At 44.0% G+C, this 17,391-nt stretch overlaps 1 protein-coding gene across 13 annotated transcripts in view; it reads left to right on the forward strand.

Annotated features, from left to right (window-relative positions):
* TNRC6C (trinucleotide repeat containing adaptor 6C) overlaps positions 1–17,391 on the forward strand; it is a 97,047-nt gene that overhangs the window by 47,070 nt on the left and 32,586 nt on the right. For 10 of the 13 annotated variants that reach the window (XM_082293875.1, XM_082293877.1, XM_082293873.1 and 7 more), the window contains one exon: positions 14,116–16,707. In XM_082293875.1, coding sequence (XP_082150001.1) covers positions 14,116–16,707 — 2,592 coding nt within the window. Of the gene's footprint in view, positions 1–8,193; positions 8,409–8,522; positions 8,568–14,115; positions 16,708–17,391 lie in introns of those variants that run through there. The other 3 variants (XM_082293868.1, XM_082293871.1, XM_082293870.1) reach the window with 3 other exon arrangements.

Consider the following 17,391-nt stretch of genomic DNA (forward strand, 5'->3'; position numbering starts at 1 on the left):
AGGAAAAGAAACAGTGCAGCAGCTTTTCAGCTTAATATTGCCCCAAACAAGTTAAACCCAGATCAAACTCTCAGCAAAAGTAATTCTTGCCCTCATAGTCATGGAGTGGTTTGAGCTCAAGTAACCTTAAAGCTCCTCTGATTCCAGTCCTCTGCCATGGGCAGGGACACCTTCCCACCAGACTGGGTTGTTCCAAGCCCTGTCCAGCCTGGCACCAGTGTCTCACCACCTTTGCAGTGGAGAATTCTTTCCTAGTATTTCATCTAAACCTGCCCTTCTTCAGCTTACAGACATTCCCTGTGTCCTGTCCCTCCATCCCTTGTCCAAAGTCCCTCTCCAGCTCTCCTGGAGCCCCTTTAGGCCCTGGACGGGGCTCTGAGCTCTCCCTGGAGCCTTTTCTTCTCCAGGTAAACACTCCCAGCTCTCCCAGTCTGGCTCCAGAGCAGAGGAGCTCCAGCCCTTGGAGTATTTCCATGGTCTCCTCTGGCCTTACTACCCTCTGAGTAAATAATTTCGTTCTCACTTCAGTTCTAAACCTGCAATTTTAATTACTCAATAGCAGTTTGTCCATAGATTCACAATTGTCCTGTTGCTGTTTACTCTGTAAAGTCAACACAAGAGGTTTCAAAGGCACCACAAGATCTGCACACTGAACAGACCCCTTGGGACAGGGTCTTAAACAAGTAACATCTTGGCTACCTTTTTGTCTGCTGACACGAGGTGGTGGTTTGAGATTTCAGTGATGGCCTTTTCCACACAGAAAGGACTTGCTGAATTCTGGAGCTCTCACATCATTCTTTCCAGCAGGTGGAGCATCAGCTCATTTACTGACTGCAGACGCAGGAGGGAAAAAAAAAAAAGTCCAGCTCGGCTTATAAGGACAGCAGCTCTGTGCCTGGCTGCCCTGGGAGGCCAAGGGAGGAGTATCTCTCTCCTGAGAGACCTTTGCAGCCACGAATTGTACATGTTCACACTGTTACTCAGTCTCTGATCCAGGCTTTGTTTGCATCTTGTCTAACATAAAGAGCAAAGAAGTAGGAAGAGTACTTAGGGAAGGCCAAAGCCTTTTCATCTCAGCTGTTGGGATCTGAGTGACTGTTAGATTGAGAAAAAAATAGGAAGTTCTATATCCTGTAAACGTAAGAATTTCCCCTGAAATCTTATTGAGACTGGTCGTGTCTTACATGAGCATCTTGTATCCAGAAGAAGCTTGATGTGAGTTCATGTCTGTAGCATTTCTTCTTATACCTTCATATCCCTTCAGAGTTAATTTGTAATTATGCATCCACGCTCCTTTCAGGCCTTATTTATAATATCTGGATACAAGGAATGCTGTTAGAGAGTCACTGCCAGTCTCTCCACTCTAAAAGTCCCACTATTTTATCTCTTTATTCTCTTATCAGCAGCCCCTGTTATCTACTGCCTTGGCCTATCCAAAACACTTATCAGAACTTAACTGCAATGTCGTGAATTAAAAAGGATGTTCTGCCAGTGTTAGGCAAGTGGGAATTAATGGCCACTAATATATTCTTTGTCAGGTTTATCACCTGGAAATATCAGTGAAGTGGGTGAGAGTAGGGACTTTTTTGTTTCTTTCTTCAGGTAATCTCTAAAACATTAACCAGACAAACTGTAACAGAATTTAAACATTTCAAATTGCATAGAATATTTTAGAAATCTTACCCCTTGAAAACAGTCTTTTATTCGTTGTTAACTATTATGAAACTTTTGAAGTTATGAAATTTCTGAAGTGCTTTAGAGTGGAATAGTTATTTGTCTGGAACTTCTGTCTTGAGCTACAGAGCTTGTTCTTGACCTGCCCCCTCTGTAATCCTTTCCAGGATTACACTGAAGGAAAGCTGTATCTCTGATTTATGAGCAGTATTCTATTATCTAGTCTAGTTTGTTATTTTTACTTAAAGATGGGACTTTTTATCTCTTCCCTCTCTCCCCTCTTTGTCAACTTACTCCTCTAAACAGGTGAATAGTTAACTTCCCTCATTAAGGTGTGAGGCATTAACTGAATTAATGGAATGGTCCTTTGCCGCGTGATCTAAAAGAATTAGGATAATTTCTGGAAGCTACCATGGGAGATTAAAAATACCAAGTAACGTCGATTTCTTAGTTTCTTTACAAATGATGAATTTTATATAGGAGTCTCCAGGCAACCAGTGTGTTTGATGATTATAAGAACAGAGATCAAAAGAAGTAATCAGTTCTCCTCCAAGATGCCTTTGACTTGCCTGAAATTCAGCAATGTGAAACCATCTGTCAGCTCAAAAGCAACCTACCATGTCCTTCAGGAGTCAGGGTGGAACTTGTACCCATCTTTTTATTGGCAAGTAGAGTGTTTTGCAGAACAGATCCATATCATCTGTTTCCAAAGTCCAGAAAGAAATGAGAGCAAGTAACTCCTGCAGTAATCAGAATGAGTAAACACACCAGCCTTGTGGAAACTCGAGTTACATTCTTAATTTGTTCTATCTGTTGTTTGCTGTGGAGTGAGAATTTGACAGCAGTTACAGACACTGATTTATTTTCCTTGTGTGGGCTGATTCTAGATTTCGTGCTGAACTTTATTCTTCTTTTTCCTGGAGCTGGAAGGTTTATTTTGTGTTTGAAGATTTCTTTAGCTGCAGTTTCAAGATTCATGCTCCTGGATTCATGCATGGTATGGTGTGCACCTTGAAGTGGGCAGCTGCAAGTTGCTGAGTGCTGTTGTGTGACAGGTTAACTCTTCTTATAATCACTTTGCATTAACTTTGGTTTTGATAATTTTTTAGGAAGCAAGATTAAAATATGCTGGTTACTGTTAAAATCATGTCTGACAATATTCATTCCAAACATCCAACCCTTTAACTGCTGTTACTTCAGAATTCCTTCTAACTGGGCAATTTTATATGGTTGTAAAGTCAAATTTGGAGAAAAGTTTTAGGGAGAGACATCATGCCTTCTAAAGCCAGTCAATATAGTTGGAAAACACTGATAAGCTTTGACACACAGTTTTTTCATGAGATCCAGCAAAGTAATAGAGACCTTTCTGCAAAAGTCATGCTTGAGGAATTCAGCTTGAGCAGTTCAGCTCATTGTGATTTGTGATGGCTGTAGGTGAGGCATGCACATGCCAAAGCAGTTCTGAAATACATTAATAAAGTTTAATTTCAAAAGTCTGAAAAAAGATTTAGCTTGATCTCCTGGAGGCATTGCAAACAGGCTGAGCTTTGACAAACAAAGCACATGTGAAAAGTGCTTTTATGGAAATGATTTGCTGAACTTCACCTCTTTGGGCCCATATTCTGCAATTTCATTAGCAGCATATCTTTGCTGGCAAAACATTACTGTGTTTTTGCTTTTAGTTGGAAAGTTACACAATTAAAACCAGAAACTTTAGAAATGGATTCATTCTGGATCTCCCAGAGCAGAGTTTTTCATATGTAATAGTTAAAACACTAAAAGCTATAAAGGAGAAATTAGGTAATATTTGTTCATTCTGTTTGCACACTTTCTATGTATATAATTTCACACTTTATATAGAAAATACACTTTTAAAAAAAAGTATTCTGCATAATACCTGAATGATGTGCTTCATAATGCCATGGCTGTTGATCTTGAATGAAGAAAGCAGCATGGTGATGTTTCTTTAGAAACACAGGAATTGGCTCTTTATGCTACTTCAGTGGAAGGTGACTGTATATGACAAACACACAATTCCATCCTGCCAAAAACTCCTGACAGCTCCAATCCTTACACACTGGTGTTGGCCACGATTTGCAGAGCAATTCACTGTACAGCTCATCACTGTACACACACTTCTGTAATGTGGCTGTGGAAAAGTCTTCCTGCTAGTGGGATCAAACCATGGAAAAATTACCAGAATTAGGCTCAATTACTTTTTTTGCCAGTAGTCTCACTGAATTAGCACTCTAAGGGGATGTTCAGGTGTAAGAGGTGATAGTGTTTCTGTCTTCTTGCAGTGTTTCTCAGGGCTCTGTTTATTATCTGGTAGCACTTTGGTGTATGATGTGTGGCCCTGGAAATCAGGGAGTGTTGGCAAAGGTCACTGGTGCCAGGTGTATACTTAGACAAAAGGAAGTTAAAACATCACACAAGGACAAACATGTAGCAGGTAACACAAAGAAGGGATCTAACCCATGGTACTGTCTCCGGGATGATGAACATTTTCTGAACTGCAGTGATAGAAAAGTTGTGGGAAGTGAGTCTCAGTTAATGGAGAGTTTTGTCTCCCATCTAAATTTTCAAAAATTCCATATAATGCTTTGAATACAGGGAGGTGGCAAGCTCGGTGTAGCCTAAATACAGGCATTAGGAATGAAAAATTATGGTAAAAAAACGCATCAGTAAACTAATATTTGGAACAAATTTTTCTGTATTGTGTACGTTATCTGACATCAGGCAGCAGAGCATGAAAAATAAATCTGCTGCTTCAAATCTCTTTGACAGTGATTAGAATTTTTCACAGGGAGAAAGAAAAATAAAAATCTGTGGAAGGATAAATAACTGAGGTGCTTTTGTAGTTTTGCTGTCCTCACTTTCAAAGAGTAGGGCTGTGCAAAAACTTGATGGCTCACACGTGGCTGCTTTTGCTTCAGGAGCTGCAGAGCTGCATCTTCTCCAGCTTCATTGTGGATGGCTGTGCTGCCAGGGACAGGAGCTGCCCAGGTGTCTGTGGGGAAGGAAAGGTTAGGAAACAATCTGACAAGGTCATCAAATGTGCAGGTGGCCGTTTTCTGACAAAGCATGTGAAGAGACCCAAGTAGCAGGACCTGTCCTGGTGGTGGAGAAGTAAAAGGTCGACTGCAACAGGAATTACATATAGTGCTACTAGAAAGAAATAAAGACATTTGTAGTAGTTTGGAGGAAAAAAAGCCCCAAAGAACAAAAAGCTAACTCTTTCATAAGTCACTCAGTAGTAGAAGCAAGGTCAGGGGGGCACAGGGAACTACTGATGGATGGCATCAGGAATACTTTAAATATGTTTCCCCTTCATCTGTAAACTTAGAACAAAAGCTACAGCAAATACTTCAGGAAATAGAGTTTCCAGTTGTCTGGAAATGATGACGTTCATAGGAGACTAAGTAGAGGATGGATTGGAGAAATGTGGTCACTTCAAGAGTATGAAAACTACAAAAGAGAAAAAAGCCAACCAATGTTAAGAGGTGAGAAAGTTGGAACAGAGGAAGTGTTAATCAGACAGAGTAACTGTTAGAGTGATCCTAGGGAAAAAAACCCAAAGCAGCCATTTCTGTGCATGTTGAACTTTTCAGGAGAGAAATGCAGAGTCACCAGGGTTTGTGGAGAGCAGGTTATACCAAAGGGGGTGGTTCCCTGTCAGCAGTGGGACAGGCACTCTGGAATGTCCTAGAAATCAACTTTGTGTAGCCTTTCCTAGTGGCTCAGAAGACTTTCCCGTGCTGGATGTGTGGTGGTGTAAATAAGTGGGAAGTACAAGATGGAGCTATTGTAAGAAGTGTCACAGCTGCTCGGGAAGGTGCAGACAGGGAGTAGCTGTCCTTCCTGGCACAGTGATGAGAACCTTTTGAGTGAGAGTGCAGATCTGTACTCTGATATTTCAGTCAAGCTTTCAACTATAAACAACAGCCTCCAATAAATTTTTGATCGAGGCCAACTGGAGAAGAGTGCAACAGAAAGGCAGAATTACAGTATGGAATAGTGGTGACACACCTGTGTAATTGGATAAGAAATAAAGGAATTGGAAAGTTTCTTCATTTTGGCCAGAGCAGCTCTATACCCAAGTACAGGTGTGTGGGTCTCATGCTGCAAAAAAGGATGTGGTCACAGGGTAAATTTAATTAATGTGTTGAAAAGAGAGCAGTCACTGAGGGGTAGAGGCAGCACTGCTTCCCATGGGACATGTGGGATAACATTCCAGTGGGAGGTACTGTGCCTTCAGAAGGAACCACTTGGAAGAAGCAGAGGAATGCAACAGGAATGGGTAGAGGTCTTGGAAAAAAGCCTTGCAAAGAAGGAAGGAATTGAAGCTCCTGAGTCAAAGGAAGATTGGAATTATAAATGCTGAGATGCTTAAATGGCTGCTGCAGGGAAGGAAATGATATGTTCTGTGTGCCTGTGATGGATCAGATAAGAAATAATGGGCTTAAATTTCAACGAGGAAGATTAAGGGTGGACATTAGGAAAACTGTGCTGATATGAAAGCTGTCTTGAGAAGTGTGAGATAGAGCACTTGGGAATGTGCAAGCTCCGTTGCTGGAGGCAATGGGATAATGTCACCTGGTGTGTGTCAGGAATAGTTCCTTAAGACCAGGTGAGTGGGCTGCATCACCTCTCAAATCGCCATTTTTAGTCTTCAGGTATTAATAATTACAAATTTCAAGTTTATGAGGCACATTCCCCATCAAAGTTGGCCCATGATGGGAAGGGAACAGATGTGCTCTGCCAGCACAGTTGGTTGGAAGCTGCACTTCATTTTGCTCCCAAGCTCTTTAGTGGGCTCTGACTCATTTCTTGGGATTCTTCTTTACCTTTCTGTGTACCCCCACTGGTAAAAACAGTCCCCTTCGATAGGTGCCCTGTGTAAGTACTTACCTTCATAAATGGAAGTTGATTATAGGAAGTTTGTGTTATTTATAGGAAAAATACAAGGAGTCCAGTTTTGGAAATTTTAATCATGTATGGTTAGTTCTAAAGGAATCTAATGTACCACAACAATAGTTTCACTTAAAGCTGTTACTACAAAATTGTCTCTCAAGCCTAGTTCCTGGGTGCATTTGAAATGATTTTCTGAATAGAAACAAAACCAAACAGATTTGATTTTCATTTATCTGTTGTTTCTGAAATGAGGTTGAACCCAACCAGTATTCAGAGACTATTGCAGAGAAACAGAGAATAAGTGTCGTCAAGAGGAAACCAACTATTTTCAGGAGTCCTTCAGTGGAGCAGTTCTCGAGCCAAGAATAGCAGCAGCGATTGTGCCTCGGTGTGGAGTAGCAGCGACCCTGAGAGTGTGGCCAAAGCTGTAAAGAGCCATCAGTGTGAGATCCAGCACAGAGGGGCCAAACCGCCCTGATGAGCCACTGACAGGAACTGAAACAGCAAATTTGAAATGTGCCCCATTTACCACGTCATTAATATGTATTTGGGGCAGGTAGGAGGGGAAATAATTGTAAAGGAGTGTGTTGGACATGCTGGAAGTTTGTGTGAATTAGCCTTCAAGATTTGCATGGTGCACTGATAAAAGCCCTCTGCGTGCGATCTTGGAATTGGTGATGATCTTTTAGGTCCTAAAAATGCAAAGCTGACCCTGTTCTGCTCACTCTGAATGTTCCTGTGCCTCGGAGGGAGCCGAGGCTCCCGGCCCAGGGTGTTCCAAGATGGTCGGTCCCGCTGTGCAGGCGCAGCCAGCGCCCGCTGCTGCCGCATTGTTCGGGCAGCTCTTCCCTGCCTCTATAAACAACTGCGCCGCTGATTAATGCGCTCGCGTTTGCCACTTAGAGCTGGTTTAGATAGAGGCAGGGAAGTCATTAATGGCTTGGCAGAAGTCCAGAGTACATCTGGGACTTGGGAGCTGCCACTGGGGCAGGAGGAGGGCGGCAGGCAGGAGCCTGGGGCAGGGGAGAGGACGCTTGGCAAAGGAAGGAGCTGGGGCAGGGAGGAGAACGACGAGGCAGGAGCTGGCATTGGAGCAGGGAGGAGGGCGATGGGCAGGAGATGGGGCTGGGGAAGGGAGGAGGGCACCGGGCAGGAGGCAGGAGATGGGGCTGGGGAAGGGAGGAGGGCACTGGGCAGGAGACAGGAGATGGGGCTGGGGAAGGGGAGGAGGGCACCGGGCAGGAGACAGGAGATGGGGCTGGGGAAGGGAGGAGGGCACGGGGCAGGAGCTGGGGCAGGAGGAAGGAGGACTCCGGGCAGGAGGCAGGAGCTGGGGCAGGCGTTCGGCAGCGCCCGCGTCTTCTCTTGGCTGACTTTCAAAAGCGGCAGAAAAGCAGCTACGGGCGCTAATTGTAGCTGGGTCCTGAAGTGAAAATGTTTTGTGACAGTTGAAAGAATTTAAAGAGGAAGGAAGATCGGTTTAGTGTCAGCTGCAATTAGATAATCAAAGCTTAAAAATCCTGCTCTGTTGATACCTTCACCTAGAGCCGAGGAGCGGAGCGAGGGGAAGGGGGAGGAGGGCTGTGCGTGGAAAGGGCATTTCCATAGCCAGTGCAGCCGAGGCCCGGCCGAGCTTGCAGGTTGTCTGGGCGCGCGCTCGCACTGAGAGATTTTCTTGGCAGCTCTACAGGATGAGGCTTACACTGTACACAGCCGACATATTGAAGCCGGGAGCCCTGGAGAACGTAGAGGCAGGAGTAGAAACAGCTCTGCACACAATGTAGCGTCTCCTAGGATGGTTGGGCGGCTCCTTTCTTCAGGTATTTTATTACCCATCAGCCCTTTTTAGAGCCAAAGAAAGAGAGAAAGTAACCCTAACCCTGAGAAAATAGCATCTGCTTCTGTTAAATCAATTTATTACATAACATTTCAGCGAGAGAGCAGCAGCACAGCGTCCTGAGCTTTTGGCTGCGTTTCAGGTTTGATAAAATGGCGTCTTCGCAGCGAGCTGCTTGTAAAGATATGTTGCACTGAGCAGAAAAATGCAATGATTTGGTGTTTTCTACTGCTGCTTTTGTGTTGGAGAGGTAGCATTTAGTGGAATCTCTACTAATAATGAAAAATCATGTTTATTTTTGCTTGTTTTCTGAATGCATTTGAAAGCTTTCAGCATCAGAGGAAAGGAACTACGTTTGAATGTCGTAGTGCAGAAAATGAAAAGGGGATAACAGGCTTTCCCCCGTGTGGGCTTAGCTATGGTTTAGTTTTAAAATAAATAAAGCTGCTTTATTCAAAGCTTCCATCTCTTTTCTGCCTTTCCACATTATGTGTGCTGTGCAAGATTTCAGCTTCCTCAATCCATGAGACTTGTTGTGAGTGAGCTTTGTAGGGGCTTCAGATAGATGCCAGTTTTCAAATTTGTCTCTATGCCTAGAGCTGGATGTAGCAGGTAACCTGAAATATTAGCACTACAATGCCCAAATTTTCTGCTTTATGATATTTTGTGCTTCAGAATAGATGCTTATGTCATGTTTTCTTTATGGAATTAGGCTACATTTGATTTAGCACTTAAAATGTTCCTGGCAATTCCTATTTAATTTAGATTTGGAAAAACTCATTTATAGTATTGGAAAGATCTGCTCATGTTGAATTGAAAATTATATTTGGGGGAGGGGGGAGTGGGGAGAAAGTAATTTGCCCTTTTTTTCTCATCTTCCTACTCAGGATCACTAACCTTTGTGTGCCAAAGAAAATCCCCAGTGGGACTGTCAGCGGCCCTTGGGATTTTTCTGTGTTCTGCATGTCAGAGCAGAGAGCACCGTCTGTCATCTGTCCTTTGGGCAGCACAGGGCGAGCCAGGGGGTCTGGTTGTTGTTACGTGACGAACATGGACTGAAAAATAAAACAAGTAATAAGAGAGGAGTCACTGTTAGATCTGATTTAAAATGGGGTGAGCACAATTTATTAACAATGTTCCATAAAAAGTTTATCCCAGACTTTGCCGTTTCATACCCTGTCCGTCCTTTGGTTCCAAAGCCAGCTGAATGTTGTGTTACAGTTGGGGAAACAGGGTTTTACTGTGTAGCATTTGAACTAATCACTGCAATGGAAGCTATGAAGATACAGTTACTTTTAACTCAGTTGAATAAAAAAAAAATTAAATATGATTGTAAATGACATTTTCAGAGGAGGATGGAAGTTTGGGGTCAGCTGCTTGTGCAGGCGAAGTATTGTGCTTTTCTAAGAAATGCATGCAACAGCTTCTCCCATTTCACTCTACTCATACTTTGCATTTGTAATCTATGTAAACACTAAACTGATTTAGTAACTAATTATTCATTACCCAACACAGCCAAAAATGTTTTCTGTTTTTAATAAGTACTGAATTGAAGCTGGTCAAGTATGTTGGCTACAGTATGTGATAACACCAGCAATCTCCTCCCACCCCATTAAGGATATTATTTTAAAAAAAACCAGCAACACAAAACAAAACAACCCCTTATGCTATTGGTTATACTGATCAGAGCTGTGCATTTTTCAGGTCATGTGTATGGTTGCAGTTGGACAGAAGTTCTGTGCTTGTTAAAAACAAATTTGAGCCATTGTTGTCGAATTAATATTTCCTTCCTGGTGGCCGAAGAAATGTTGTTGGTCAGGGGAACTGTATTTATAAAAGATGCATAATTAAGATTTTTGAAACACAAAAGTATTAATTTAAAAATCATTTTCACTCTGTGGTGTCCCAGCACCAGGATTTGCTAACATGGAATACCTGTGGTTCCTGTTCCTTGTGCCTTGTTTACAGTCTTTGCTCAGCTCACAGAGGAGGGATAGAAATGCTTCTGGTGGACTCAGTACTTTAATTTCACCTATTTGCACAAATAAGGAGGAACCGATTCTTAAGAATTTTTAAACTGGGTTTTCCATTTCAATCTTAACAACTTTGAAAAGAAAATACCAGGAATTTTTGTGAAGAGTTAGTTTCCTAGAAAGTCGGAGGAAGTCGGCATTTTCAAAAAAAAATCCCCAAACAAACAGAAAAGTTCTCTAGATGTAATCATATAAAATATTTTGCTTTCATTATTTTTCCCAAATATTTAAGGTCTTTACAGAGTAAGTAAGACTGTGCTATTCATTATTTATTTCATAGGCGCAAACCCCTTTTAGTTAAAATGGGAAAATGTCTTTTTGTTATTTGCTTCTAGAGACAAGAATATAAAACTTACTCTCTTCAGGATCTGTACTCAAACTCCTGGTTTGTCTGACAGCAAAGTCCCAGTTTTTGCAGGTTTCTGTTCATTTTGTGAATTTTTTTTCCACGCTCTTCATCTGTCCTGTTGCTTACGAGCTTTATGGCAGCAGCCTTTGGTGTTAGAACCGATTGTTCCAGTGGGTGTTGGATACGATGAGGTTATTGCATGGTTCTTTCTCTGCTTTTTGAATCCATGACTTGTGGAAGGCACCGGCGGGATCCCGCTGCCTCCGGAGCAGGGAAGGCGCAGCACAGGGACCCGCTACTCCAGAGGGGCATTGCTGATTTCATGTCCCCTACACGGAATTATTGTAATCCCCACCAAAGTCACCACTTTCAGATTAGTCCATAGTTATTGTTGAGGGAATCATCTGAACCTCAGGAAGAGCGACTGCGCCAATGGTACAGGAAAGGGAGCACCTGGATTTGCAAAGCCTTGGGAAGCCCAGGGCTTGGAGCTGCACGTGTGGCACTTCCCAGCCCCGCATTCCTGGTGGGATCCTGCCTGGAGTAGCTGTGTTTGGCCAAGCTCAGGCACTTGGCCATTTTCTACTCTTAATATGGCCACCTCTTGAGTTTTATAGTTCTTCTCCCTCATAATTTTCTTTTCTTCTTGTTTCTCTTACTGCTCCTCCAAATCTGGTCTCTTACTTAACAAATTGTTTTCCTCCCTCCTCTCAGCAGTCATTCTAAGCTGTGTTGTCATCTTCAATCCCACCCCTTCCCTTTATTTTCTGTCTCCTAAGTGCTCCTAAATTTGAGCACTGCTTTAACCACCATCTTTGGGGGAGAGGAGAAAGGAAATAATTAAACAAGCAGCTCCCTTTCATCTCATCTTGTCGGCCATGGTGCTGTTTCTGTGAGTACAGAGACGTCCTGGGCGCTCTCTCGATCCTCCTTCCCCAGCCTGCCCTGCACAGCTCTGCTCGGGCAGCGCTGTCTCTCTCCCAGCACCCGCACACAGAGCTGAGCTTTGGGCTCTGACAAGGCCTTTCATTGGAACAATGTATTTCCAGCCACTTTCAAATCCTTCTGTCGAGGCTCAAACGCAGCTCTGAGTCGCACCACCCACAGGGTTGAAAAAAATCTCGTATAACTCCTCTTATCTGATTCCTTGGTTGCCTGAACTTCTTATCTTCTGGCCTGGCCTGCCACTGCTTTTTTCCCTTTGTTTGTTCCTACTCTGCTAAGAATGTGCCTCGGCTCATTTCTCTGACCCTGCTGACCCTTTTTAAGTCATTTCACAGCCTGCCTTCCCCTTCCCTCTCTTATCTGGGATTCTGGTCTCTGTTTAACACCTGTGTAGCAAATCTAGATCACCAGGTAAATGTTCAACATGCTTCCTTAGCTCTGTGCTGGAGCAGTTGGCCGTATAGAGGAATAACAGGATGCTTTCTTCCTTTCCAGCCATTGCATGTAGAAGAAGGAATCCAGGTAATTCCAAGTGGCTCCATTCACATTCTTTCAGATTTGTCATGCACTTGTCAATTACTATGGAAGAAATTCTTCCCTGTGAGGGTGGGCAGGCCCTGGCACAGGGTGCCCAGAGAAGCTGTGGCTGCCCCATCCCTGGAAGTGTCCAAGGCCATGTTGGGCAGGGCTTGGAGCAACCTGGGATAGTGGAAGGTGTCCCTGCCCGTGGCAGGGGCTGGAATGAGATGATTTTTAAGGTCCCTTCAAACCCAACCATTCAGTTTTCTCTGATTATTTAGGTCTTTCTGTGATTTAGGTCTTTTCCTGGTATCATGAGAAGACAGGTGATGAATTAAGAATGCTTTCCCTTCCTTTCTCTACAATTCTTTCTTCTGCTTCAATTAATTTAAACTAAAAAAAAAAAAAAAAAAAAAAGGCAATCTGGGTTGGTTTATCACTTTACTTCTTCATCTTGCAAAATCTTCATAAGGAAATCAAGTAATCACCTTAAAAAGCAATAGGTGAAATGTGTGAACAAGACTTTGCTGAAGAGAGAGAGCCTTTTCTGATCTTGGGAGTAATTTTTGCAGTATCAGAACACCTCTAATTGAAGGAGCTAATGACACCAGCAGATTTTTGATTTAAATTAATTCATATTAGGCATTCGTTGTTAACAACTTGTTTGGGAGATTTATTGCATCCATCTTCCCCACAAAAATATTCCTTTTATTCACAAATCACAAAGAGTAGAAGCCAGATTTAAAGCAAGTAAAAATAACTGACATCCAAAATTTGTTGCTTTGATATGTGCAAGCAGTTAAGAGGAGCTCTTCTGCAGGTTGTCTCCTGTACAGATGCCTTGGATCACACTGAAATACTTGTTATCAAATTCCTATCAAAAGAAACTAAGAGAAGTAATCTTGTACAGAGCAGTTGGCATGGAAAGTAAATGCAAGATCTTGACCAGAGCTTGAGCTCTTTACATGAGATGTGTTGTGCCTTCCAGTTTAACGCCATACCCTGGCGAGCAAGCAGGTGCTCAAGAGCTTTTGATTAAGTTTTTGGGTTAGTGTCTGTATTGGAGGATGCAGTAGTGCTGAAAAGGCACAGCATCACTTTTCAATGGCCTGGGGACACAGGGGATTGTGTGTACAAATGCAAAATGATGTTTACGCCTCAAGTAAAGCCTGTGAGAGGTAAGTTTCTTGACAAAATTCAGTTATTTCGAGAATCCCAAGTTCTCTGCTAAAATATACATTAGTGGTGTTTATAATTGGCACCTAAGAGTAAAAGTTGTTGTCTATATTTGTTTCTTTATTTACAGGAAGGGTTGAAAACCTTGATGAAGTATGAATTTAGTGTGTTGTATGTGGGTGTGTATGTAATATCTCAGGGCAGGCAGACATTTTACATTTTTTATTGGATGCTCTTTCTTTGTGTTTCTCTGAAGAATGAGAATTGAGTCAAAAGAAATGGTAAGAGTCTGCTAGATACTTTTCTGGTTTTTTTCCAAATTTGCTTTTCAGACTTTTCACATAGATTAGTGTATTTGGTCTTATTTATTGCCTGCTTATTATTTTTACTGGTACACTGGGGGCTACAAAACACTTGCTCTGTTCTAAAATGAAGTTGTTTAGTTATTTTAATTGTGAGTTTTGCCAGATTAAAAAAAAAAACCCCAAACAAATTAATATGAGCCTCGTGCTCCATTGTAGTGAGGTAAACTGCTGTATTATGTTAGAGAATGTACTCTAAATTTTAGCAGAATGTAGTGTTGCAACTAGTGATGTAGAACAGTGCTTAATAGAGGGCTTTTGCAGTGCTTGAACCATGGACTCATTTTTAACCTTGGATCCTTTCAGATCTCAGCCACAGTGGATTGGGAGACCATTATGAGAATTCCCACTGGGGACAGCAGCCCTCTTTCAGGAGTGAAGGCAACTGCAGCTGGGATAAAGTGATAATAGACAGGACTGACAAGGAAGCGTGGCCTTCCATTACCGGAGCTGAGACTGAGTCTGCCTCAGAATGTACTACAGACACTGACTCTGCCTCCAACTGTGGCTCAGAGAACAGTAGCATGGCTACAGGGAGTGCCCAAGGCAACTTCACTGGACATACAAAGAAAACTAATGGCAATAATGGCGCCAACGGAGCACTCGTCCAAAGCACTTCTAACCAGAGTGCCCTTGGAGCTGGTGGAGCAAACGGCAACGGCAGCTCGGCCAGGGTGTGGGGGGTGGCTGCAGGCTCCAGCTCTGGCCTAGCTCACTGCTCTGCCAGTGGTGGGGATGGAAAGATGGACAACATGATGGGAGACGGTAGAAGTCAGAACTGCTGGGGTGCTTCCAACTCGAATGCTGGCATTAATCTTAACCTTAACCCTAATGCCAATCCAGCTGCCTGGCCTGTACTTGGACATGAAGGAACTGTGGGAGCAGGCAACCCTTCCAGTATTTGCAGTCCAGTCAGTGCCATAGGTCAGAACATGGGCAACCAGAATGGGAACCCAACAGGCACTTTAGGTGCCTGGGGAAACTTGCTGCCGCAAGAGAGCACAGAACCACAAACGTCCACTTCTCAGAATGTGTCTTTCAGCGTACAACCTCAGAACCTTAACACTGATGGACCAAATAACACTAACCCCATGAACTCTTCACCAAACCCTATCAATGCAATGCAGACAAACGGACTGCCGAACTGGGGGATGGCCGTGGGCATGGGGGCCATCATCCCGCCCCACCTGCAAGGCCTTCCTGGTGCTAATGGAACAGCGGTTTCTCAAGTCAGCGGGGGCAGTGGTGAAGGAATGGGCAGTTCAGTGTGGGGGATGTCCCCAGGTAATCCTGCCACAGGAAACAGCAATTCTGGGTTCAGTCAGGGGAATGGAGACACTGTGAACTCAGCATTAAGTGCTAAACAAAACGGATCCAGCAGTGCTGTGCAAAAGGAAGGAAACGGAGCGAACGCGTGGGACTCGGGGCCTCCCTCTGGCCCCGGGGTCCTGGCGTGGGGCAGGGGCGGTGGCGGCGGCGGGGTTGGCAGTGTGCATTCTGGAGCGTGGGGCCACCCCAACCGCAGCACCAGCAACGGTGTCAACGGGGAGTGGGGCAAGCCCCCAAACCAGCATTCCAATAGCGACATCAATGGGAAAGGATCAACAGGGTGGGATAGCTCGAGTGTTACCAGTCCGAATCCTGCCATGCAGCAGGGCAATGAACAAATGAACTCTTGGGCCAAAGCTGCAGCATCTGGCACCACGGCTAGTGAAGGAAGCAACGACAGCGGTGGGAGTCAAAATGAAGGCAGTACTGGGAGGGAGGGGGCTGGAGAGGGCAGGAGGAGAGACAAAGGGATGATAGACCAAGGGCAAGTTCAGTTGCCAAGAAATGACCTTGACCCCAGGGTCCTGTCCAATACGGGGTGGGGACAGACCCCTGTAAAGCAAAACACTGCCTGGGAATTTGAAGAGTCCCCACGGTCTGAACGGAAGAATGACAATGGAACAGAGGCCTGGGGTTGTGCAGCTACTCAATCTTCAAACTCAGGGGGGAAGAACGATGGGTCCATCATGAACAGTACAAATACCTCTTCAGTATCTGGGTGGGTCAACTCTCCACCGGCAGCTGTTCCAACAAATACAGGTTGGGGAGACAATAACAACAAAGCACCAAATGGCCCGGGGGGGTGGGGAGAGTCAGCAAGCTCTACTACTGTTAATAATGCTGCTGCTGCCAAAAGCGGCCACGCTTGGAGTGGGACCGCAAATCAGGAGGACAAATCACCTACCTGGGGTGAACCTCAGAAACCCAAATCTCAAAACTGGGGAGATGGACAGAAATCAAATCCAAGCTGGACTTCAGGAGGTGGAGACTGGACAGATTCATCATCTGTTCCTGGACACTTGGGTGATGGGAAGAAGAATGGATCTGGATGGGATTCTGACAATAGATCGGGGTCTGGCTGGAATGATTCCACAAGGTCTGGGACCAGTGGGTGGGGAAATGGCACAAACAGCAAGGCTAATACAGGTACAAGTTGGGGGGAATCTTTAAAGCCAGGCCCCCAACAAAATTGGGCTAATAAACCCCAGGACAACAATGTGAGTAACTGGGGAGGAGCTGCTTCTGTAAAACAGACGGGGTCAGGGTGGGTTGGTGGGCCAGTTCCAGCCAAACAAAAAGAGAACTGTGAGGCTACTGGCTGGGAAGAGCCATCTCCACCGTCCATTCGCCGCAAGATGGAAATCGATGATGGTACCTCAGCTTGGGGCGACCCAAATTACAACAACAACAAGACTGTAAACATGTGGGATAGAAATAATCCTATAATTCAGAGCAGTACCACAACCAACACCACCACCACTAGCACCATTATCAACACCAACATGGTTGAACCTCAGCCATCGCACCAGTCAAGTGCCCAGCCGAACCGGTCCCCGCTGCTTGGCCCAGGTATGACAACAGTTTTGTGAAATACTTCATTAAATAGGTTTATGAGATACTTGATATCAGTACCAATTGTGTTACGGTAGAAATCCTGTATTTATATCACAGAATTAGGTTTATTCCTTTACTCTGAAGCAGTCTTATCTTGAGGACGGAATCCATGGAAACTGACACAAATTCCCAAGGGAATGTAAGAAAGGCTTGAAACAGTATTTGGTCAATAGCGTGGTAGGTTCTTAGATTGTGGATCCATATTTATTTTAACATCTCTTCCACAGTTACTTAACACCTTTTAATTCAACCATTTGAGAGGTTGAGGGGTTTTGGCAAACGTTTTCTCGGTTATTTGTCTGCTGTCCCCACTGCGCAGGCTCGGTGTGTTTAGACAGTCTGCATCTGTTTCTTTTCTGCAAAACATCTCTTGGCAACAGATGTTTGTTAACAGTTGCATGAATTTAGGCTGTTGCTGTTTCTCTGTCCAGTTTGTTGTCTTTTATGAAGAAATGGTTCTCTTCTGTACCTCAGGGCTCAAGCACGGGCGGCATCCTGGATTTTTTGTGGTTCTCAAAAAGCAGGACTGGTTCAAGATGTTAATATTCAGGGTGGCTGCAGTTAGGTTTTCCTAACTTCAGCTGTGTTTCAAAGATAAGTTTTTAGGCGTTTAGGAATTTTTCTAGTCAAAGGGAAGGT

The sequence above is a fragment of the Coloeus monedula genome, assembly GCF_965178545.1.
Source record: "Coloeus monedula genome assembly, chromosome: 19".
Lineage (NCBI taxonomy): Eukaryota > Metazoa > Chordata > Aves > Passeriformes > Corvidae > Coloeus > Coloeus monedula.